Source organism: Dasypus novemcinctus, chromosome 13 (assembly GCF_030445035.2).
Source record: "Dasypus novemcinctus isolate mDasNov1 chromosome 13, mDasNov1.1.hap2, whole genome shotgun sequence".
Lineage (NCBI taxonomy): Eukaryota > Metazoa > Chordata > Mammalia > Cingulata > Dasypodidae > Dasypus > Dasypus novemcinctus.
The window spans coordinates 21,005,973-21,027,255 of record NC_080685.1 but is presented as its reverse complement, the minus strand read 5'-3'; the positions used below and the strand labels follow the sequence as shown (position 1 = coordinate 21,027,255).

The following is a 21,283-nucleotide window of genomic DNA, read 5'->3' as shown; positions in this document are numbered from 1 at the left end:
TTTTGCAATTACCAAAATGCTGGAATGTTTTTATAAATGGGTAAGGGGTATTTTTTGGAGGAACTGTGAGATGCTTGATAGAAAAAGCATAGATTGCTTTGAAGAGACTGTTGGTTGGAATATGGATGCTAAAGAGACTTTTATTGAAGCTTAGAAGGAAATGATGAAACTATTATTGGAAACTGGAAGAAAAGTGATCCATGTTTTAAAGTCAAAGAGAACTTAGCAAGATTAACTCAATGTTATATGGAAGGCAGAATTTGAAAATGACAAGATTGGACATTTAGCTAAAGAACTTTCCAAAGTAATCTTGGAGAATGCAGCCTGGCTTCTGCTTGCAGGTAATAGCAAGATGTTAGAGGAAAGAGATAAGCAGATAACTGAATTGTTGGGCCCAAAGAAACCAGAAACTGATTCCAGAAGTTCCAGTCTTCTGGAAGCAAGCCCCCATACAATAGTGCCGCATTTGAGGAATTAGCTAAACTTGGAACTTGTACGTCAGGATTGAAAATGCAGTTACCTAGAAAAGGCTTGTGAAAAGTTTTGCTGTCTGATGGCTTGGACCCCTGCTTCCCGCATGCTAAACCAACAAGCTTTTTGAGAGAGCTGTATAAAGAAAACTGCTGTAAAAGGGACATGGAGGGGAGATATGGAAGGGAAAACAGCATTAAGAAGAAAACCATGGAAGCTGAGGTCTGGAATTAAGACATCTCTTTGGGTCAACCCACCCATGTGTAAAGAGAAGGTGAGTTTTCCCTGGCAATTGAAGAGAGGGGATGTTCCAGCCCACTGTTCAGGGAGAGTTTTGCCACCCCAGGCTATGGAAAGGATGGAGCACATTCCCCAAGGGTTGGGGAGAGTGAGGTTGGCACCCCATAGTTCTGAAAGGAGTGGGCCAGTCCCCATAGATTAGGGAAGGCCAGGTGGCCAACTCATTGCTCTGAGACAGTTGGGCCTGTATGTCAGAGATTACAGAGAATGTTGCCTCCAACATTCTAGCCTCCACCTCACTATACTAAAGGGGTTGAGACTCTACCTCAAAGACTGGGTAAAGTGTGGCCATCACCTCAACATTCTTGGAGGGTAAGTTCTGGAGCTCAGTCACCAGCCAGAAGCTTGAGGATGGTGGAACCAAGAAAATGGCCACTGGGCAAGTCTGTGGAAAGGGTGGGCCCCCATGAGGCCCCAAGGATGAGAAGAACCCATCATCTGGAAAATGTCTCTCAGACTTTAAAACCTGATAGAATTTGCCCTCCAGGTTTTCAGAATTGTAGGGGACCCATGACTTACATTTCCCTCCTGAATTCTCTGTATGGTAGTGCAATTGTTTATCCTTTGTCCCTTTGTATATTGGAAGTAGATAAATTGTTTTGTAAGTTTCAGAGGTCTATAGCCAGATGGGACATTTATTTAAACTGATTGTGATATGATTTTGTGCTTAGCATTGCTAACTGAAAGGATTTAAGGTTTTTTGAATATCGTAATGTCTTTTTGGAATTCAGAGGGTGGAGTGTGGCAGTTTAAGATTATTTATGAATTTCAAAAAGAGAGAGCATGTTTGTACACTGGTCTCTTCCCCTGGGTGTGATACCCTTTGATTGCATTCAACTGAGATGCCTTTGATTAAATTATGTTAAGATTAGGGCTTTGATTCGACCACATCATTAGGGTGACTCAGTTTGATTAATTGAATAATACACTCACTACTAGGTATATACCCAGAAGAACTGAAATAGGGACTAAAACAGATATTGCACGCCAATGTTCACGGTGGCATTATTCACAATAACCAGAAGATGGAAGTAACCCAAGTGACCATCAACTGATGAATGGATAAACAATGTATATACATACAATGGAATATTATTCTGTCTCTGTAAAAGGAATGAAGTCCTGATGCCTTCGACAACATGGATAAACCTTGAGGACATTATATTGAGTGAAATAAGCCAGACACAAAAGGATCAAACAGTGTATGAGTTCACTGTTAGGAACTAATTATAACAAACTCATGGAAAGAGAGTCTAGAATATAGGTTGCCAGAAAATAGATTGGGGTTAGGGAATGGGAAATTGATGCCTAAGCTTGTGCAGATTTTCTGTTTAGGTTGGTGGTAGTGATAGTAGTACATTATTGTAAGTACAGTCAATTGCACTGAACTGTACGAGTGAAAGTGGTTACAGTGGGAAACTATAGTATGCATATGTTACTAGAATAAAAATTGAAGGATAAAATATAGGACTATATAATGTAGTGAACGCTTTTGTACATGAAAAACTATAGTTAATAGTACAAGAGCGTTCTTTCATGAATTTTAACAAATGTATTACACTAATACAAGGTGTTAATAGGGTAGTACATGGGAAAAATACATCTAGTGTAAACTATGAATGATAGTTAATACTATTTTAATAATCTTTCATCAATTGTAACAAATGTAACTACTGTTAAAAATAGTATAATTATAAAAAAGTGCTATCAATTGTAACAAATGTTTCACACCAATGCAAGGTGGTGGTGGGGTGGGGTATGGGAATCCTATATTTTATGCATGTTTCTTCTTTAAACCCACACCTTTAATAGAAAAAGAATTGTTAAAAATGTTCTTAAAAATGACAGTTATCCTCGAACCTCATTAGCAGGTCCAGAGACTGCCTGCAGACTAGAGGTAGGGATGGTAGATGTGAAATGAGCTCAGGTTCTTAAACATCATGTATTCCTGGTCATTAAACCTAAATAGTACCAGAGCTCCATCAAGGCCCAAACTTGCATTTGCATGTGCTTTCTAAAGCACTTTTCCCCAACCCATGTGGGTTGGGGTCTTTTGTTGACCCCTATCAGTGTCACCCACAACCACAATTACTGATGATGCAGGAGATACAGGAACATCCTATGAATCTCCCTTCCTACCCTTCTTGCTGCTATGGTCACTGTTCATTGAGCAACCTGCAGCAGCTCTGGAACCACCTCCCCTTCCCTATCCCACTTCCTGGCTCCAGGGCACTTTTGAAGATGAACTGCTTCATGATCTACCAGTTTGCATTCTTTTTTTTTTTAAAGATTTACTTTTTTATTTATTTCTCTCCCCTTCCCCCCGAAGTTATCTGCTCTGTTTCCATTCGCTGTGTGTTCTTCTGTGACCGCTTCTAATCACACCAGGAATCTGTGTTTCTTTTTGTTGTGTCATCTTGCTGTGTCAGCTCTGCATGTGTGCGGCGCCATTCCTGGGCAGGCTGCACTTTCTTTCACGCTGGGCGGCTCTCCTTACAGGGCGCACTCCTTGCGCGTGGGGCTCCCCTTTGCGGGGGACACCCGTGGCACGGCACTCCTTGCGTGCATCAGCACTGCGCATGGGCCACCTCCACATGGGTCAGAGGCCCGAAGTTTGAACCGCTGACCTCCCATGTGGTAGACGGATACCCTATCCATTGGACCAAGTCCGCTTTCCTACCAGTTTGCATCTTCAAATAGTTGTGCTCTGAAGGAGACACATGTCTGAGAGTTTTCCCTTTTCACTGACTTCCCGTCAGAGGAAGGTTCTCTTGTCAGAGGTTAGAAGGCTTAAGTTCTGTATGTTGTATTTTTTTTTGTTGTTTTCTTTCACTTAGTATAATTTTTAAAATTATTGTAATTTTTAATTAAAGTAGAGTGATAGAAAAATCATGTAAAAAATATAGTATTCCCATATATACCTCTATTACTGACACTTGTGCATTGTGGTACCTTTGTTACAGTTGGTGAAAGAATATGAAAATATTACTGTTAACTGTAGTCTATAGTTTACATTGGGTGTATTTTTCCCATATACCACCTATCAGTAACACCTTGTAATAGTATTGTTCATTTGTTATAATTCATTAAAGAACATTCTTAACATTTTTTCTATTAACCACAGTCTATCATCCACAATATGGTTCACTGTGTTATATAGTTTCTTGTTTTGTGTTCTAACTTTCCTTCTAGTAACATACAAGACCCCAAACCTCCCCTTTCAACCACATTCACAAACATTCAGCACCGTTAATTACACTCACAGGAATGTGCTACCATCATTGCTATCCACTTCCAAACATTCACAATCAACCTAAATAGAAGTTCTGCACAAATTTAGCATCAGCTTCCCATTCTCTAACCCTATTCTTTCCCCTGGATAGCCTGTATTCTAGATTCGAGCTCTGTGGTTTGCTTATTATAATTAGTTCATAATTGCATCCTAGAACAAAACTCAAGAATATCTATAGGAATATAAAAATATCCAGCAGCCAACAAAGTAAATAATCACAATGCTTGATATCCAATTAAAAATTACCAGGAGGCTTCCACTTCTGGCCAAGATGGAGTAACAAGGACTGGATTTACCCTTCCACCAAAAATAACTAAAAATCTAACAAAATATATGAAACAATGCTTTTCAGACTATGAGACAGTGATCCTTGAAACATAGGAAACAAACAAGGTGAGCCCTAACCTTAAAAGAATTTCCAAGTTATAGCTAAAAATCCAAGTTTTCAGCCTGGTGAACCGCCTGAGTGAGGACATGGAGTTGAGAGTTTGGAGAGAAAGACACTGCTAGAATGTACAGGGAAGAGTACCAAAGAGAAGAGAGCTGCACAGAGATAAAGCTGAAGAAATCTGCAAAGGGTCCTGCCTGAGTATTCAGCAGAGTATTTATCAATGGAAAAAGGAAAGCCTCTGAGGTTGAGGGAAGAAGCACTAGAAAGAATTCATAGGAACAGTACCCAGAGCTCACCTAGGGTCAGGAATAGTGGCTGTTCACACCAACCTTCTAACCCTCATAATTCACAAGACATTTTGTAGAGTACTGAGAGATGGGGAATAATTAGCCCAAGACTAAACACTTGTAGGTAGTGGGCATAATAATAACTCCCCCAGGTGGACTTGGCCCAGTGGTTAGGGCGTCCATCTACCACATGGGAGATGCACAGTTCAAACCCTGGGCCTCCTTGACCCGTCTGGAGCTGGCTGATGCGTGCAAGGAGTGCCCTGACACGCAGGGGTGTCCCCGGTGTAGAGGAGCCCCACGCGCAAGGAGTGTGCCCCGTAAGGAGAGCTGCCCAGTGGGAAAGAAAGTGCAGCCTGCCCAAGAATGGTGCCGCCCACACGGAGAGCTGACGCAACAAAAAGAAACACATTTCCCTGCCGCTGACAACAATAGAAGCACACAGCAAATAGACACAGAGAACAGACAACTGGAGTGAGGGTGGGGGTATAAATAAATAAATCTTAAAAAAAAAAAACTCCCCCAAAGATGTCTATGTTTTAATTCCCAGAACCTATGAATATGCTTCCACACTGGCATCAGACATATGAATCACATTTCTTTTGTTTTATTCCTTTTATTTATTTTTTCTTTAAGCACAAGGAACACATGGATATATTCTCTTTTTAAATCGTATGATAAAACTAGAGAGAGAGAAACTTCTCCCTACACTCTTTCCTAAGGGTAACTATTGTTCACAGTATATAAACCACAGCTGTGACTCACTTGTAATTCTCCACTGAATTTAACTAAGCTACCTCAGTCAAGGGACAAAAACCTTATGCCACTTTTCTCTCCTATAGGAGTCTAAGACCCCATCCTCTCTTTGAGAGTTAGGAGGGTCCAGAAGATGAGATGTTGGGCTGTGCACAGGTGAGAGTGGGAATGCTTGGGCTGCGTCTCTGAGACACTGCAAGTTCAAAGGCCTCCAGTCTGGCTGCCACCGGATGGGGGTTCCTTGATCCTTCAGCCTTTCTTCTGCCTTAATGATCCCCAGACCCACATTTGGGGTGCTGTCCACAATCTGAATAATAAACACCAGACAGTTGCTCTCACAGCCCCTGTTTGTAGCTATGATAGAGGAGCACAGGCCCTTTTTCTTCATGTGTCTATTTCAGTCGGGGTTTGGCTGAACTTTCAATTTCAGGGTCCCAAGTATCGCCCAGCTTTCTTTAGGTGGTCCCTCTGCACCAGCAGCTTCGAGGGCGGTGCGGGTCACCGCGCGCGGTACAGTGGTGGGCCACAAGAGGGCGATGGAGGGGGCGCCCGTCGCCTTTCTCCAGTCGTTATTGGGCCCGCAGAGCAGAACTGCGCTGGGTGGTACAACTTTGCCGGCTTCGGCGGGACAGGGGAGAGCCGTGCCCTTGAACTCTTCGGTTGCCCCAGCTCCCGGGCCGACCTGGGCCGGCCGCAGTCCGCGCTGCCTGGCCACGAGGACTGGCTGTGGAAGCTCAGCGACTCCGCGTGCACCTCGCGCTGTCTCTCCAGCAAAGATGCCCAAAGAGCCCCCATGAGAGAGGCAGCAGTGCTTCTTTCGTTGGCGGAAGACGTACCCCCCTCGTCTTCCTCTCAGGCTGTGGCTGCCCTTGCCAGTGTTTCGGTATAGCCTCTTCTGGGCCAGGGAAAGCAGGGGCCGGGAGAAGGGAGGAGGAATGGGAGCGAAGGCGGTGCAGGAAGCGGGAGGGACGGGGAGGCGGGGGGGGGGGGGGGACGCGGAGAAGGGAGGGGATCAGGACTAGGAGGGGAGGAAGCCCAGGAAAGCCAGGAAGGGCCAAGTCCTCTTCTGACGATCTTGGGGGAATGGGAGGAGGAAAATTATAAAGAAAAGCAAAACAACATTTTTTTCTTTTTTTTTTTGGGGGGGGGGAGGGCGGGCAGGGAACTCTTGTAAACTGAGGCAGAGCAGAAAGTTTTGTTGGCACGCTGAAAATTTCTTCCCTGTCCCTGAGCCCCACATGGATTTCATCCCATTCCCTGAGACACAAGCCTGAAAACACCGGCATAGACAAAGTCAGCCAGGAGTGACTCCCCCATCACAGATGAACCCCACGCGGGCTCTGTCTGACCCGGAAAGGAAGTGCCCTGGGTGGCAAGTCCTTGGGAACGGAACCGGTTGGGAAACGCCTCACTCACCTCCAAAGCGTCAGGGAAGCAACTCTCGCGGGAGGTTCCATGGTGTAATGGTGAGCACTCTGGACTCTGAATCCAGCGATCCGAGTTCGAGTCTCGGTGGGACCTTTCCCTTTATCTCAATGAAACAACTTTTACTGTGGCCGCCCGGAGCGTCATTCCCCAAAACCAAACGCGAACCTGAAAGAATTAGTGTGTCCCAGGTGTTTCCCCCTCTGCTTCAGCCTGCTGCTCCAGGTTTCGGGAAGAGGAAAGTTTCCGGCCGGGAAAGTAACCCGATCGCAACCCTAAGCTCCCGGGAGCTCGAGCTGCTGGAGGTCTCAGCGCGGCTCCCGCTCCCCGCGGCGTTTTGCGCCTCTCGCCCTTCTCCCCAGTCGTTTCCATCCTGCTACTCAGAGGCCCAGAAACCGGCTTTCCAGGGCGAATTTCTAGTCTGCAGGAAAAATGGGGACCCTTAGGGGTGATCGAGACTGGGGCGCCCCGTCCGGGCGAGCCCTCCTGAGTGCAGCAGCTCTGCCCTTGCTGCCGAGGAGCCCAGCGACCCTGCAAGTCCCTCGGCGACTCCAACCTCGGAGCTCAGGGGCAAAAGGAAGTGGCTGCGTCCACCTAATCCTAGAGACGAGGTTTATTTCACCCGGACATCTTGGAATAATTGCAACATTGCTCTGTGTTTGTTTTTTTGGACAGAAAATGATAAATGTGAGAAGCTTCTCAACTTCCTGATTTTCCTTTTTAGGGGTGCGGCCCTTAATGTTCTGGTCGTGGGTTCCAGTACTAACTGGGCATATTTCATCTTATTTGCATGAGAGGGATTCTCTCCAAGCAGAGGATTCCTGAGCCTCTGGCTCTCTGGGTCTCTGTTGATGACAACTAGATACTGTTGTCTCAAATTCTGAAATTTGGATCCAAAGTGAAGGATCGGGCCCTGGGAATCCCAGCGTCTCTGGTGGGTGAGGGTAAAGGTTCCTCACCTCCAGTCACCCTGGCGGGTGGGCTCTTCCCGAGTCCCTCCTGCTCTGCTCCAAGGAGAGGTTGCGTGACCATATGGAATCTCTTCTGCTTAGTGGAATTTGGCAGTGTTTGAAAGGCCTTTCAGCTAGTTAAAAGGTTCACCAAATCTCTCCTAGACTTTCAGGTTTGAGAACTTTCTGCGGTTACTAAGGACTGTAAAATACAACTGTTTTTCAGGAATCACTTTGGAGGGAACCTGGAGAAAGTAGCAAAGGGAAGAAGGGGAGAAACAGGAATTACCAAAGAGGAGAGAGGAGAAGGGGGTGGGAGGACCAGGAACCAAGTTACCAGAGGGGCATTTTCAAGCGCGGCTTGGAGATCTCAGTTCCTCACTCTGGAGGGTTCCCCCACCTGGTTTGAAAGCCTTATTGACTCCTTGGGAACTGGACTCTAGCTGCTTGTCTAGTATTTGTTTTGAAAAGTTTCCTTTCCTTGTTGGAGGGTGGGGGTTGTAAATAGTTTGCAAGGGAATGGGAGCCAAGTAGGGATCTTATTCAGTTCTGAGAAAACTGGCAGGTGTCCCCCAAGCATGTGCTCACCATCTCTGCCCTTGCAGACTGACAGCCTGCAAAGCCTGGAGAGATCCAGGGCACCCAAGGCCATGAAGTTCCCCAGGGACTGGTTCTAGCTGGAGATGCTGTCACTGAGCAGACTGAACTTCCATGGCAAAGACCTTGGAGGTCTGGCTAGGAGACTAAGTAAGGCGACCAGTCAGGGATGACCAGCAGTCTTCTCTACAGCACCACAGACATTCCTTTTTCATACCCCATCAGGTCTACCTCCTCTCCTTTTAATGGAACTGCAAGTTTGTAAATAAGTTTCAGTCTCCTTATCAGCCACTCTTCTCTAGCTGCCAATCCCCAGGGAAGCCTCACTCCCTATCAAGACCTGTGCTTGAGACTTCACTCTGTCTCACGAAGATGCTGCTTCCTTTCCTCTCCCACAAGAGCTCAAGCCCAGCACTACTGATGACCAGGACAGTCCCTTATCTGTTGTATGGGTTGGCAGTCCCCCACAGGTGTGTGTGGCCCCAGCTCATGATCCCAAGTGTATGCAAGGTTCGCATCTCTCAAAACCCCTTTTCCCTCACCCCAAATCCCACATCTACTTCATGTACCACAGAACTGTGGTAAATCCGCAGAACTGAACTGGTTTTCTTCCTGGTCTCCTTGCTGGATAGGCACCCCGGCATTTTTCTTCTTCTCCTTCTTCCTCCTTCCTTTCCCCTCCTCCTCTTCTTCTTTTTTAAACTATCCCTTATTAGAGAAGGACTTATGGTCCAGTTCATGGAGGTGCCCCACTCTTGGTCAAGGAGAGGGCACCTGACCCACGCTGGGCCAGTCAGGGCCAGCACTTCCCTGGAATAGGAAAATAAATGGGGAGAGGTGACCAGTGGTTAATAAACCTCAAATTTATTCACTTGGGAGAAAGTCCTTGAAGACATAGGTCTTTTATTCCTTCTTTTTATATCCTATGTGGCTGACTTGTGAATAGAGTTTAGTTATAATAAAATAAGTGAACCCATCAAACTTTGATACACACAGATGGAAGAAAGAAATTCAGCAGCTTTGGAGAATGAGAATAATCCAAAGAAGGACCATGCAATAGTGGCTCAAAGGATATGAGCGTATGGTAGGAAATGCTCAAATGCTCAAAGGGGCTAAGAATAAGGACAGTCTCCAAAAAGGGTTCTCAAACTTGTGGGGAAATTGAAGACTGCCCATGTTTCATCCCACCTGTCAAGAACAGCCCTATCTGCCCCATGAGCACTGGAAGAGTCCCTTTACTCAGCTGAGAACTTGCTTACCTGGTCAAGGAAATGCAGAGGAGGGACTGAGTGCTGGTTTATACTGCTGGGAAACACCAATTTCTAGAGGAGATGGTGATCCTTCTATGGAGGCCCATTGGCAAAGCACTGGTCTTGTTACCCTGGGGAAATGTCACACTAGGACACCATGCCTGCCTTGAAGGAGTATAAAGAGAAGACTGCTCCTCACTGAACTTCCTGTGCATCTCTGCCTGGTGAGAAGGAAGTCCTGCTCCTGAAGGCAGTGTCTCCTTCCACTTAAGTCCAAGGAAGCCATTTTCCACTCTGTGTGGTGTGGTTGAGTGTGAATCTGGGAGAATCAGATTACTTCCTGCCTGCCTCTCCCTGAGCTGGGGAGCCTCCATGCCTCAGAGCAGCCAGGAGCTCTGGGTGGGCCTTCAGCATCTGAGCTAGGACACATGGGCAAGCTGAGAGCTAGGCTAAGTGGAGGAGACACCAAGCCCAGGAAAGCCCAGGTCACGGTGTCGGGGAAAGCCACTTCCCTCCCCAAAGTCATCCTTCACATTTGGAAACCCGTTGGTCTGAAGGGATAATGAGAATAAGGGGACATGCACAACAGAATGAATCGATGGCATCTTGTCAACTCTGAACCTGAATAGGCTTCATTTTCCTACAATTATTTTTGTATAAACCAATAGAGGGGTTTGCTTTATTGAAAATGCCTGAAAATCAGGAAAGTAAAAGTTAAAGTATGTTACTAAGTGGAACGCTTTGAGGAATGGATAAACTGAGTTTTACTGCTGTCCTTTTTTCATAGTCATAATATAAATGTTGGGGGAAAAATGCAGTTGAAGAAGAAACATATCTCCCGTGAACTGTGTGGGAAGGTAACAGTGCAGTGAAGAGTATAGAGCCTGGGGCTAGAGTTCCTGGGTTCAAATCCAAGTTGCTTGTCTTCTGTGTCCCTTAGTTCCCCAGTTGTTAAAATGGTCCTACAGTAGTACCTACCTCACTGAGTTGTTTTAACAAATAGATTAGTTAAATTCTGTAAAGTTCTTACGGCATTGCCGGGCATGGTATATAACATTTTATTATTTCTTTCTTTTACTTTTAATTTAAAGCAAATGTAATAGTGTTTGTTCCCATTTATTTCATGTACTTATGGGCTTTGAGCCTTATAGTTTACACAATTGTTTCTAGATAATCTATATTATCTGTGTAATATTTGAAATTCTTGAAACTCCCAGTAGAAGGAAACTGACAGTCTTTGGGGGCCTTCCCAGTCTGTTGTAATTCTCTGCTTTAGCTCTCTGCTTCTTGCTCTACCTAGTAGAGCAATAAGCAGAGCCTTGGTAAAGGGGCTCAGGATTTGTCGTCAGACTGAGATGTGAATTTGGCTTAATTCATTGCAGTTGAAATATCTTTTTCAAGTTACTTTACCTGTCTAGGGGCTAGGTTTTCTTTTCTCATCTCTAAAACGGAGAGGAATGAAATGCCATGTAGTGGGAGATTGAGGAATAAAGATATGGAAATCTCAGCGTCGAGCTTTGCACTTGCGTTATTTTTGGCCTGGGAATGGACCCTGCCTCCTCCCTTGAAGGCAGCATGTCCAGCTTCCAAGGAGGCAGTCCTATCTTTTCTCAGAGGCTGAAGAATATAAAGACATTCTGGAATCCGTGCTGGGGGAGAAGCTGCAGTTTGAGGAGGGGGAGCTGGCAGAGAAGCCTGGACCTGCTGCGAGGCTCAGGTAAGGAGGGAAGGTGGATAAAGCTCTGCCAAGGGGCAGCCAGCTGGGAGAAATGATAGCAAATTTGGGCTAGAGGAAGAGCAAAAATATACAAGCCATGTACAGGTTGAACAGATATCTATCAAACATTTAAAGAACAACCCTATGGTAAATTATGGACTACATTTGTTATGCAGAGCCTCCTTTCTTCTTACTTCTCACTGACCATGGCTTGTCTTCCTTTCATTGAAAGCAATGTTTTCTTCCAGACCCTTTTGTCTTTTCATTTTTTCAACTCACACCAGCTTTACCTCTCCCACAGGTCTGGCCCTATGCCCCCTCTCTGAGTAGCACACTCTGGGTAACATAAGGAAATGGGCATGCACTGAGGAGAGGGCACCTGAGGGGGCATACTTATGAAGCAGAGTCGGAACCCACCTGGTTTTGTTTTCAGAAGAGTAAAGCAGGGGAGGAATATCATGGAATCTTTCAGGAGTTGTCTCTGATAAGGAGAAGGCCTTTTTTTTTTTTTAATTTTTTAATTCTCTTTGCAACAGGCAGGTCACCAGACTTGAGACAGAATTTTGGGGGAAAGCATTTGGGGATATTCCCAGAGAAGTCTTTGTCAAATCCTTTAAACCAGTCATTCAGGGGAGCAGATTTAGCTCAAATGGTTGAGCACCTGCTTCCCATGTATGAGATCCCAGGTTCAATCCCCACCACCTTCTGAAACAAACAAACAAAAAACCCAACTCTCATTGAGGAGTGCGTGTAGCTCAGTGGTTGTGCACCTGCTTCCCATGTACAAGGTCCTGGGTTTAATCCCCAGTACCTCCTAAAAAACAAAACAAAACAAAAAACAGTCATCGCCTCTTTGCATTCTTAAACTTTCTCTTGTATCCCATTTTAGGAAATACATTTCCCCAATTCATAATCAATTGCAAGAGCTAATCCAGATAAGGCTGAAACTGCAAGTAGGGAGAGATGTCTCTTACATGCTCCATCAGCTCTTCAGAGACCTACTCAGCCACAATGAATCTGACAACTGCCAATGGCCGAGTTTTCAAGAGAAACTGGATCAAGGATGTAAACTGGCAGACTGTCTTTATCACAAGCTCCAGTCAGGTAAGTTGGCCAAAGGCCCCGAGGACACAGAGCTGCTCCAATTCCCAGGGTCAAAAGAGAGCCACATCTCCCCACCTCTGTAAAGGACATCTGTATCTGCTGTCTGCCTTAGCAGTAGACATTTGTGGCCATGAAGTGATCAGGATTGCCTGCGTAGGAGCATAGACAAGAAACCCTCTGGGTTAGAATTCACAGTGTTATATATGTCTCCTTCATCCCTGATAGAACATGGCCTTTGGGAAGAAGGAAGCACCGATTGAGTTTTAATGGACCAAAATAAGGATGTGAAAGGAGGTAGCTTGTGAGATTAAATGAACCCTGGAGTAAATATCGAGGTTTCCCCATCCTCTCTAACTGTGCACCAGGGGTGAATATATCCTCATAGATTTGGGTTTCTGCAACTGTAATATGGATCAGATAGTATGTTACTCACTTATGGTAGCATAAAAAATGTCATATTCATGAATTCACTTCAAAAAAGAATAAAGACTCTCTATTCGGGGTTAATTTAGGTATTTGATGTAGTAGCAACTGATGATTTAACTGGAACACTTTCAATAGAGAATTTCCCATGTTAACACAGTAGAAGCAAATTTGTAAGTTTCCATGAAGGCCCCAATGTGTAGAGGGAAATGGGTCAGGACTGTTTTTCCATATCTTAAAGAAAGGAATGGGTCTATGTTAGAGCCCTGGTGGGTCATAAAGCTACTGTGTTTGGCAACCAGCTTTATGGCAGGATGGAAGATAGAGCTGGAAAAGTTCAAAAGAATGATGGACAAATAATATCCTTAACATTTTGCTAAATTTGAGGCAGAGCATGCCATGACAATGATCTGGATTGGGGATATTTTACCTGATGGATTAGAAAACCAAATCAGTCCATTTTCTAGAAATACAAAATATGGGACCTTTTAGTAAAATGCTTTTAGTGTGTCTTGAACTCACCCACAAAGAAGTCTTTCCATAACCAGTTGAGCCACTGTGTTTGTAACAAGTGAAATTTGAACTACTCAGTGTATGACTGGGCAATTTTTCATTTGTTTGCAGAAAATCATGAGGTTGGGGAGGGTGAAGAAGAACTACTACTGGCTTCCAGGTAACAATGAATGATCAGGGGAGGGTAATTAGCAGGAAAAACACAGACAGTGTCCCAGAAAGAAGAGACAAAGAAGTCGAAAGTAGTCCCAAATTCTGGTGCTGTTTGAACTGATTTCATTCTCTTAACCCATGATGAAGTAATTGTCTTAAGTAAGGTTGTCTCTTCTCTTCATGGTCCTGGAGATGAACTTACAAGCCTCAGGGATTTTCCATATTCACAGAAACCACCTGCTCTCTCCTGTGTAGTTAAAACTAGGATGCAATGTATGTCTGCCTACAGTACTATTTGCCTAATATTTGGGCAGATTTTTTATAGTAAAGAATGTAACTAGAGAAACTATATCACATATGTGAAAAACCTTCGAGAAAGAGACTTAGGAGGCATTGGTTTGAAAAAATCTACAGGGCTTTAGGGACAAATATTCCTTAGGCCTCCTTGTGTGCTGTGCCTCATGAGTCTAGCATACATAGATGGAATACTGGGACGATGAGTTCAGTTGTTCCCTCTCTTCTGCCCCCACAGCAATCAACCCCAGTTTTAGGGGAATTATTTTCTTTTTTCTCTTTGGGGATTTGGCCGTTTTCCTTCTGTGACCATCCCTTAATCTGCCTCAGGGCCAGTGGGGATGCTGTGTTTTGCAGCCCTTCTTGGTTTAATTGACTCTTAGTCATACTCCAGCAGGATTTTTAGGGATCAGCAAGGAGAGGACGGAATGAATGAAACTGAATGGGACACACACAATGAACCCTATTTGAGTCATGTCCATTGCCATGAATTTCATGATGGCCAGCAGGCTCCCAGCAGCACACCTTTGTGTCTGATGAGCAGGAAGTCTGTTCTTCTCTGAGTGCAGCCAGTGAGCATTCCCATTGTAGAGAACAAATTGCCAAATGGTCTCCCAGGTAGCTGCCATATTCCCTGTGCTCACCACTTTTGTCTAGGATGAGTCATATCATCTTTTACAGCAGGTTCTTTATTTCCATCTTTGTTTGAATCAGGCTCTAGAAATGAGTTTTAAGCAGAGGCATCAGGTGAGTCAGGTAGCTTTGCAGCCTTCCTGCTTCTCCAGCCACTACTCTCTCACCCTTGCACTGTCTGGTAAATGCAGGCTGTTGAAATTAATGAATGCCAGAGAGAGGGATTTGAGAGTTTCATGGCAAATTCTCTGCTACCATTACACCATGTAAACAGTAGCATGTATCTAACCATGTTCTTTAAGACAGGACCTTTTGTCTCTTTTTCAGTTTTCTTACAAATTTCTCTGGGCAGCATCTTTGGTCCTCCAAGGAGACTGATAGTCTTATCTTTATGTCTGGAGATGTTTTTGTGTGTACTTGGCTCTGAACTCCAGTCTTTATTTACCCAGTTGGCCAATCCTGGCTAAGCAGCTGTCTGAGTTCTAGAATATAAACACCACTATAATTGTCCATTGGTGGTTTTCCCTGAAGGTGGAGCCAGAGCCCTGGCATCCCACCACCTCCATGAATGGGAAGGACAGAGCATTCCTATATGTGCATTTGTAGACTGCACCCATCATTCTAGTCTCAGTAAATATTCTCCTCTAAACCAAGAAACACCATGTATCTGCTGGTACAGAGGTTGAGCCTGGCAACAACTCCTCTAAAAATCAGGTGGGAAAGTGGTCCATCATCTCTGGGAATAAGACAATTTAACTGCTTCACAGGCCTAAGGCCAACTATGTTGCCAAGATGACCTAACACCTAAGGATAGGACTGTGTGCCTGATGGTTCCAGAAATCATGCCCAACACTTCTCCTGAGACACATCCTGAAGCCTGCCATAGTATACCTTTCTGAATATACCATTTTTTTCCCAGAGGATATTTATATTGCTTTGCTTACATTGACCCCTAGTTTTGTATGTGAGAAGTGGGAACTGAGTAATGTATCTGGCCCTGTCTGAATTTCTTTGCAGAAAATCAAAAGAAGCATCAGGATGTGGAGAGAAGAAAGCCAGTTGATCTTGATATAAGTCTAAAAACATGTGAGTTATTAATGTAACGGTACCATCTTGAGAGCTTCCATGCAGGGAAAAACAAAAACTGCAACTTATACCTAATTTTGCCATTTAGCCAACCACAAAGTAGTCCTCTAAGAATTTTGTTATTTTTCTTAGCAGTTCTTCTACTGGTTTCCACTTCCTACTTTTACAGGTTATTAGGTGAAGTTACATAGAGATGGTCCTACCTAATGTGAACTATACAGTCTCAGGGACTTCTTGTATTCACAGAGATTGTATATTGTCTCCTGTGCAGTTAAAATCAGGATGGGATGCAATATCTCACTTCTGCATTATTGACCTTGGCTCTTGGCAGGCATTTCATAGCAATGGTTATGACTGGACCAAAACAGCTCATATCGTGTGGCAATAATGAGAGGAGAAGCCCTAGAGGCCAAAAGATCTCTGCTAGTTGACAATGTCACTGAGCTTGTATTAACAGGACCAGTATATATATAAAAATTCAAGAAAATTCTTAAACAGGTCACCCAATATTTACAAGACTTCTGCATGGTGGTCTTCTTGGAGAAATACACACGGAAGTATCTACTGCAGCCCTTATGACTTATCATTATCTCATCTTAGGAAATACCATTTCCTAATTTAAATTTCCCTATTATCCCACCTTAGGAAATACCATTTCCTAATTTAAGATCAAGCACGAGAGCTGACCCAATTGCGAAAGAAGTTACGGGAAGGGAGATGGGTCTCTGACCTACTGAATCAGCACCTCAAGGACCTCCTCACTCACAAGGATTCTGACAGCCATCAGATACAGTGTCTTCCAGAGCAACTGGCTGAGGGACACAGGCTGGCAGAGCACCTTCACAGTAAGCTCAGCACAGGTTAAGTTGGCACCAGCCCTGCGTCCAGTGAGCTGCTCCAAGTCCTCAGACTACAGCAGATTCACCCCTCCACCCCTCCACACATGACTTTGACACCTGCTCTCCTATGTTCCGGTGCTCATTTGGGGCCTCAGCAGGATCAGGACTACCTGGGTGTGAGCACAGATGCAAAGCCCTCTGGGATTGAAAGTGTTTCCTTCATCCCCCATGGAATGTGGGCTATAGGGCAGAAGGCAGTATCCATTCAGGGTCAATGAGCAGAAATAAGGATGTGACAAGAGGTAGCTTGTTAGCATGACTAGAGCCCTGTAGCTAATAGCAAAGATTTCCAGCCACTAGCCTGAGCACTGTATTTACTAACTGTGGGTGATTGATTGATTTATCCTTCCTGGATTTGTGCTTCCTCATCATATGTTGCCTGGTTGCTACCAGCTGTCCTGCATAGAAAAAGAGATAAAATTCATGAATGCACACAAAAAAAGGATAAAAACCGAAAAACCCTTTTTCTTCTGGATTGGTTTAGGGATGTAAGGTGGATGAACCTGCTTTGGGGGATATTGGTTTGCTCTGGACATACTCTTAGAGAGCAATTATCCTGATATATGGCAGATGCAACTTGCAGTTTCCTGAGAAATCCCTGGAAATATGGAGGAAAGTGAGACTGGAGCATTACTCTTCTCCTGAGAGACAAGAGTAGATCATTGTGAAGTCATGATGGGACATAGAGACCTTGTGTCTGGATTAGGATAGATTTGGAGAAGTCCAGAGGTGGCTGGGAAAGTGCCCAGTTATGTGGGGAACAAAAGATGTTTATAACTTCTTGCCCAATTTCCAGCACAGTATATCATGCTTTGTGATCAAAAGAGCAGTATCTCTGACTTATGTATCAGAAAACCATGAGGGTCATCTCTTTGAAGTCAAATATATGAGACTGGACTGCACACTTCTCTCCATATGCTCAATTCATACACAGATAATTTGTCTTCATGCCCACTGAGGCTCTATGTTTCTAATGGGTGAAGTGAGAACTATTAAAGTCTGACTAGACATTTCTGTGTTTGTTAGTAGAAAATCATGAGTATAAGAAGTATGAAGACATACAAGGACTACCTGTTCCCAGGTAATAATGACAAGGGCTGGTATCATAGAGGTAAAATATGGGGAAGGTCCCTGAAAGAAAAAAAGCAAGCTTTTCTTTGAGGTCAAAGATTCCAGATGGAAGGATGAACAACTCTACTGGTTGTACTATTCTCATTCACTCATGATGTTGATCTTAGCCTCTGACACTTTTCTCTTTGTGGTACATGTAGGAGCAGTGTGGCCTAAGGTGAACTAACTAGTCTAAGGGATTATTTGCACTCTCAGAAACCACTTGTTCTCTCCTGTGGGGTTAAAAGTCATTGTGTGATGCATTCTCTCTTAATGGTTTGCCTTAGATTATGGAATATATGTCAAAGAAGGAAAAATAACTAGACAAAAAATTCTCATTATGTGACAATATCAAGAGAGAGATCTAGAAGGCAAAAGATAGCTAGGAGTATACAACACTGCAGGAGCATATATTCACAGGATGGGTGCAGAAAAATATGTACAGGTCAGCAAACACAGGCAATAATTCTGCTTGTAGGGCTGGTGGGCATATATTCATAGAAATCTCTGTGAAAGCCCATCAACACTCCTTCATGCTTAAATTTTCTCTCCATTCCACCTCAGGGGATATGATTTTCTAATTCAAGATCAGGCAAGAGAGTTGAGACAGTTATGGCAGAAAGTCCAGGAAGGGAGGCAGGCATTGTTGCTACTCAATGAGCACTTCAAACACCTGCTCACTCACAATGACAAATACCAGACACAGAGCTTCCTGGAGCAACTGGCTAAGGGGTGTATGATGGCAGAGTGCCTTGCCTGTGAACTTGGCAAGGTAATTTGGTCCCAGGCCTTGCTTGCATGGATCTGTTCCAAGTTTCCAGGCACACAAGAAATTCCATACCTTACCATCTCCAAAGGAAACTTTTTTATATATAAATTCTGCTTTTAAGTTCCATTTTGGGCCACAACAGGATCAGGTCTGCCTGGGTGCAAACCAATGAGAAATACACTGGTCACAAGATTAAAAGTGTTTCCTTCTTTCCTGATGGAACTTGGACTTTAGGGCAAAAGGCAGCATCCATCCAGCGTCAACAGACAGAAAGATGTGCGAGCAGGCAGATTGTTAGAGTGACCAGATGACATAAAACTTTTCCTGCCTCTGGCTTAGCCCTGCCTTTATTGGCTGTGGGCAATTGATTTTTCCATCCTGGGTTTGAGTTTCCTCACTTGGAAAATGGGCTCAAATAATGTGTTGCATGGATTCTGTAGCAATCAAATGAGGTAATATTCATGGATTCACTTCAAAAAGGAAGAAACCCTCCCTGTAGGAGTGGATTTAGATACTGAAGGTAGTAGAGCTGGTGGTCCATCAAGATTAAAAGGGAACACATTGCATAAAAAGAATTTCCCCTGATTAAACAGCAGGTGCCAAACTGCAGGTCCATGTGTAGTCCTTGGATGTATTGTGAGATGTAGGACAGAGTTCTTAGACCTCTCCTTAAAGAAAGGAGTTAATTCCATGTGAGAGCCATGTTGGGATAGAGCCCCTGATTTCAATGGGTCAGCACTGTGGCTGGAGAAGTCTAGGGGGAAACTGGACAAGCATTCCATGATATGATGAACAAAAGGCATTTTTCACACCTTGTCCAATTCTATAGAGAAATGCCATTATGGTGAGATTTGGGACTGCTTGCCAACTGGATGAGAAATTCGTGCCAGGCCATTCCCTTAAAGATGAAATATGAGACTTTCAGTACAGTCTTTCCATGGCTTCTGACCTCTGACAAGATAATTCATGTCCCCATGCCCACATAGGACATTGGGTTCAAAATGGTTGGAGTGGGAACTATTCATGGGTCTCTGGACATTTCTGAGTTTGTTTGCAGAAAATCATGAAGATGAAGAGGATAAAGAAGAACAAGAATCAGCTCCCAGGTAAAGTGGATGACCAGGGGCTGGTAATGTGCAGGCTAAATATGGGATATGTTCTAGAAAGAACACACAAAGAGGTACAAGGCGGCCATACATTCTAAATGCAGAGATGAACAAAAACTACTGGCCTTCCAATTTCAGCAGTACAATCAATGATATTATAGCTCTTTTAACAAGATTGTCCATTTTCATCATGGTACTTAGAGTCTCTCTGACTCAAGGTGAACTAACCAGTCTCAGGGATTTCTTGCACACACAGAAACAAGCTCTTCTCTCCTGTATGGTTAAAAATCAGGGTGATCTGCCATCTATTTTCTGCATTGTTAACTTTAGCTTGTTGGCACTGAGCAATGACTACCCTGCCTTTCCTGCCTCCATGCCAGGCACACTACACCATAGTCAAATGAAGAATGTTCTCTTCTCTTTGAAAGGATGGCCCCTTGCCTTCTATGTCTGCTCCCTTAGGTTTCCAATCAGGACCAGAAGGATCACTGAGCTGTCAATCCCTCCTGCATTAATCTTCTGTCCTGCCAGCCCCACCAGCCTCAGCAGGGAGCTGCAGAAGGACAAAATGAAGGAAATCCTGCAGGACTTAAAGGATGAATCTTTTCATCATGGCCTGTCTGATTCCCATCTGCCTTCCTGCAGCACCTGTCCCTTGTTTCATGAACATGGAGCCTGCGATCTTCCAGATGTAGCCAGTGAATACTCTTGTTATAAGGAAACAATATCCGAGGGCTTCCAATGTATCTCCACACACTTTTTTCTCAATACCTCTGTCTAGATGGAGAGGTATTGCCTTGGATATAGCTCCTGCAGACCCATCTTTGTTTGACTCAGACCCTAGAAGAGAATGCTATGCCAATAGCAGGGCTGTCAGATTTACTGTCTTCCGAGGCTCCAGCTGTGATGCTTTAGCCCCCTTTGGCAAGTTTATGCCATTGATCCCCCAAATTAGGTCAGAGTGTGGAAACTGCCAAGGTCACTTTGTAGCCATCATGACCACACATTCAGAGCAAGTTTCTGTCATACCTCCATCTCTAAGAAGGTCTTCTCAACTCTCCTACAATGTTTTTACTCATTGCTTTTCCTGACCTGTGTCTGCCGAGCACAACCACCATGTGACAGCCATCTTTGCCAGCTGTTTGGAGGTCTCCTGTTATGATTCCTGCTTCCAAGTCTTACTCTCTACTTCCTCAGGTGGTTTATGGCCTTCTGAAGGCACCTGGATACCTTGTCATGAATACCACAATCCTGTTTGTTCCCAGTTATTTACTAACATCAAAGCTCCGATCTAGTTGCCCATCTTCTGTGAATGCCATGGTTCCTTTCCTTTGTACAGCATTTTTCTACCATTTGTGGGTCCCCAGTTTCAACCATGTGTCCAGTCTCAGTGCTATAATCTCATCTGATCTGTCAACAACCCATATACCTAAAGGTGCTATAACCTAATATTTTATCAGAGCAGTGGATTTTCCCTTTCCTTAATCTCTAGGAATCCTAGTTGGTCAAGAGATCCTTGAGATTACAGCCTCAGAGATAAGTATAGATTAATATCCCAATTTTCATTCTTTTCATTTGGCCTATATGGCAAATTGTGATTCAGAAGAGCATGTGGATTGTTAGGAGACTTAAGTTGTCAAATCATCTTATAGGAAAAGTAAGAGACTGTTATTTCTATCAGTATGTCTGAATATTTTATTGTGAAATCAGCCATCATAAAACTTGTAGAGACTGCTCCTTTGGTCAGTGATGAAAAA

The 21,283-nt window shown here is 44.1% G+C and overlaps 1 protein-coding gene and 1 non-coding gene across 2 annotated transcripts in view; both read left to right on the top strand.

Annotated features, from left to right (window-relative positions):
- Positions 1-5,635: 5,635 nt before the first annotated feature.
- The window catches only part of LOC101436652 (NBPF family member NBPF11-like), a 77,341-nt gene continuing 61,693 nt past the window's right edge, over positions 5,636-21,283 (top strand). Inside the window, exons 1-7 of the mRNA XM_071207282.1 lie at positions 5,636-5,653; positions 5,928-6,380; positions 7,135-7,283; positions 11,290-11,436; positions 12,326-12,540; positions 16,311-16,502; positions 19,478-19,526. Of these exons, the coding sequence (XP_071063383.1) occupies positions 5,636-5,653; positions 5,928-6,380; positions 7,135-7,283; positions 11,290-11,436; positions 12,326-12,540; positions 16,311-16,502; positions 19,478-19,526 (1,223 nt within the window). The remainder of the gene's footprint in view (positions 5,654-5,927; positions 6,381-7,134; positions 7,284-11,289; positions 11,437-12,325; positions 12,541-16,310; positions 16,503-19,477; positions 19,527-21,283) is intronic.
- TRNAQ-CUG (transfer RNA glutamine (anticodon CUG)) lies at positions 6,947-7,018 on the top strand. Its single transcript has one exon. It is a non-coding gene; the product is annotated as a tRNA-Gln (tRNA).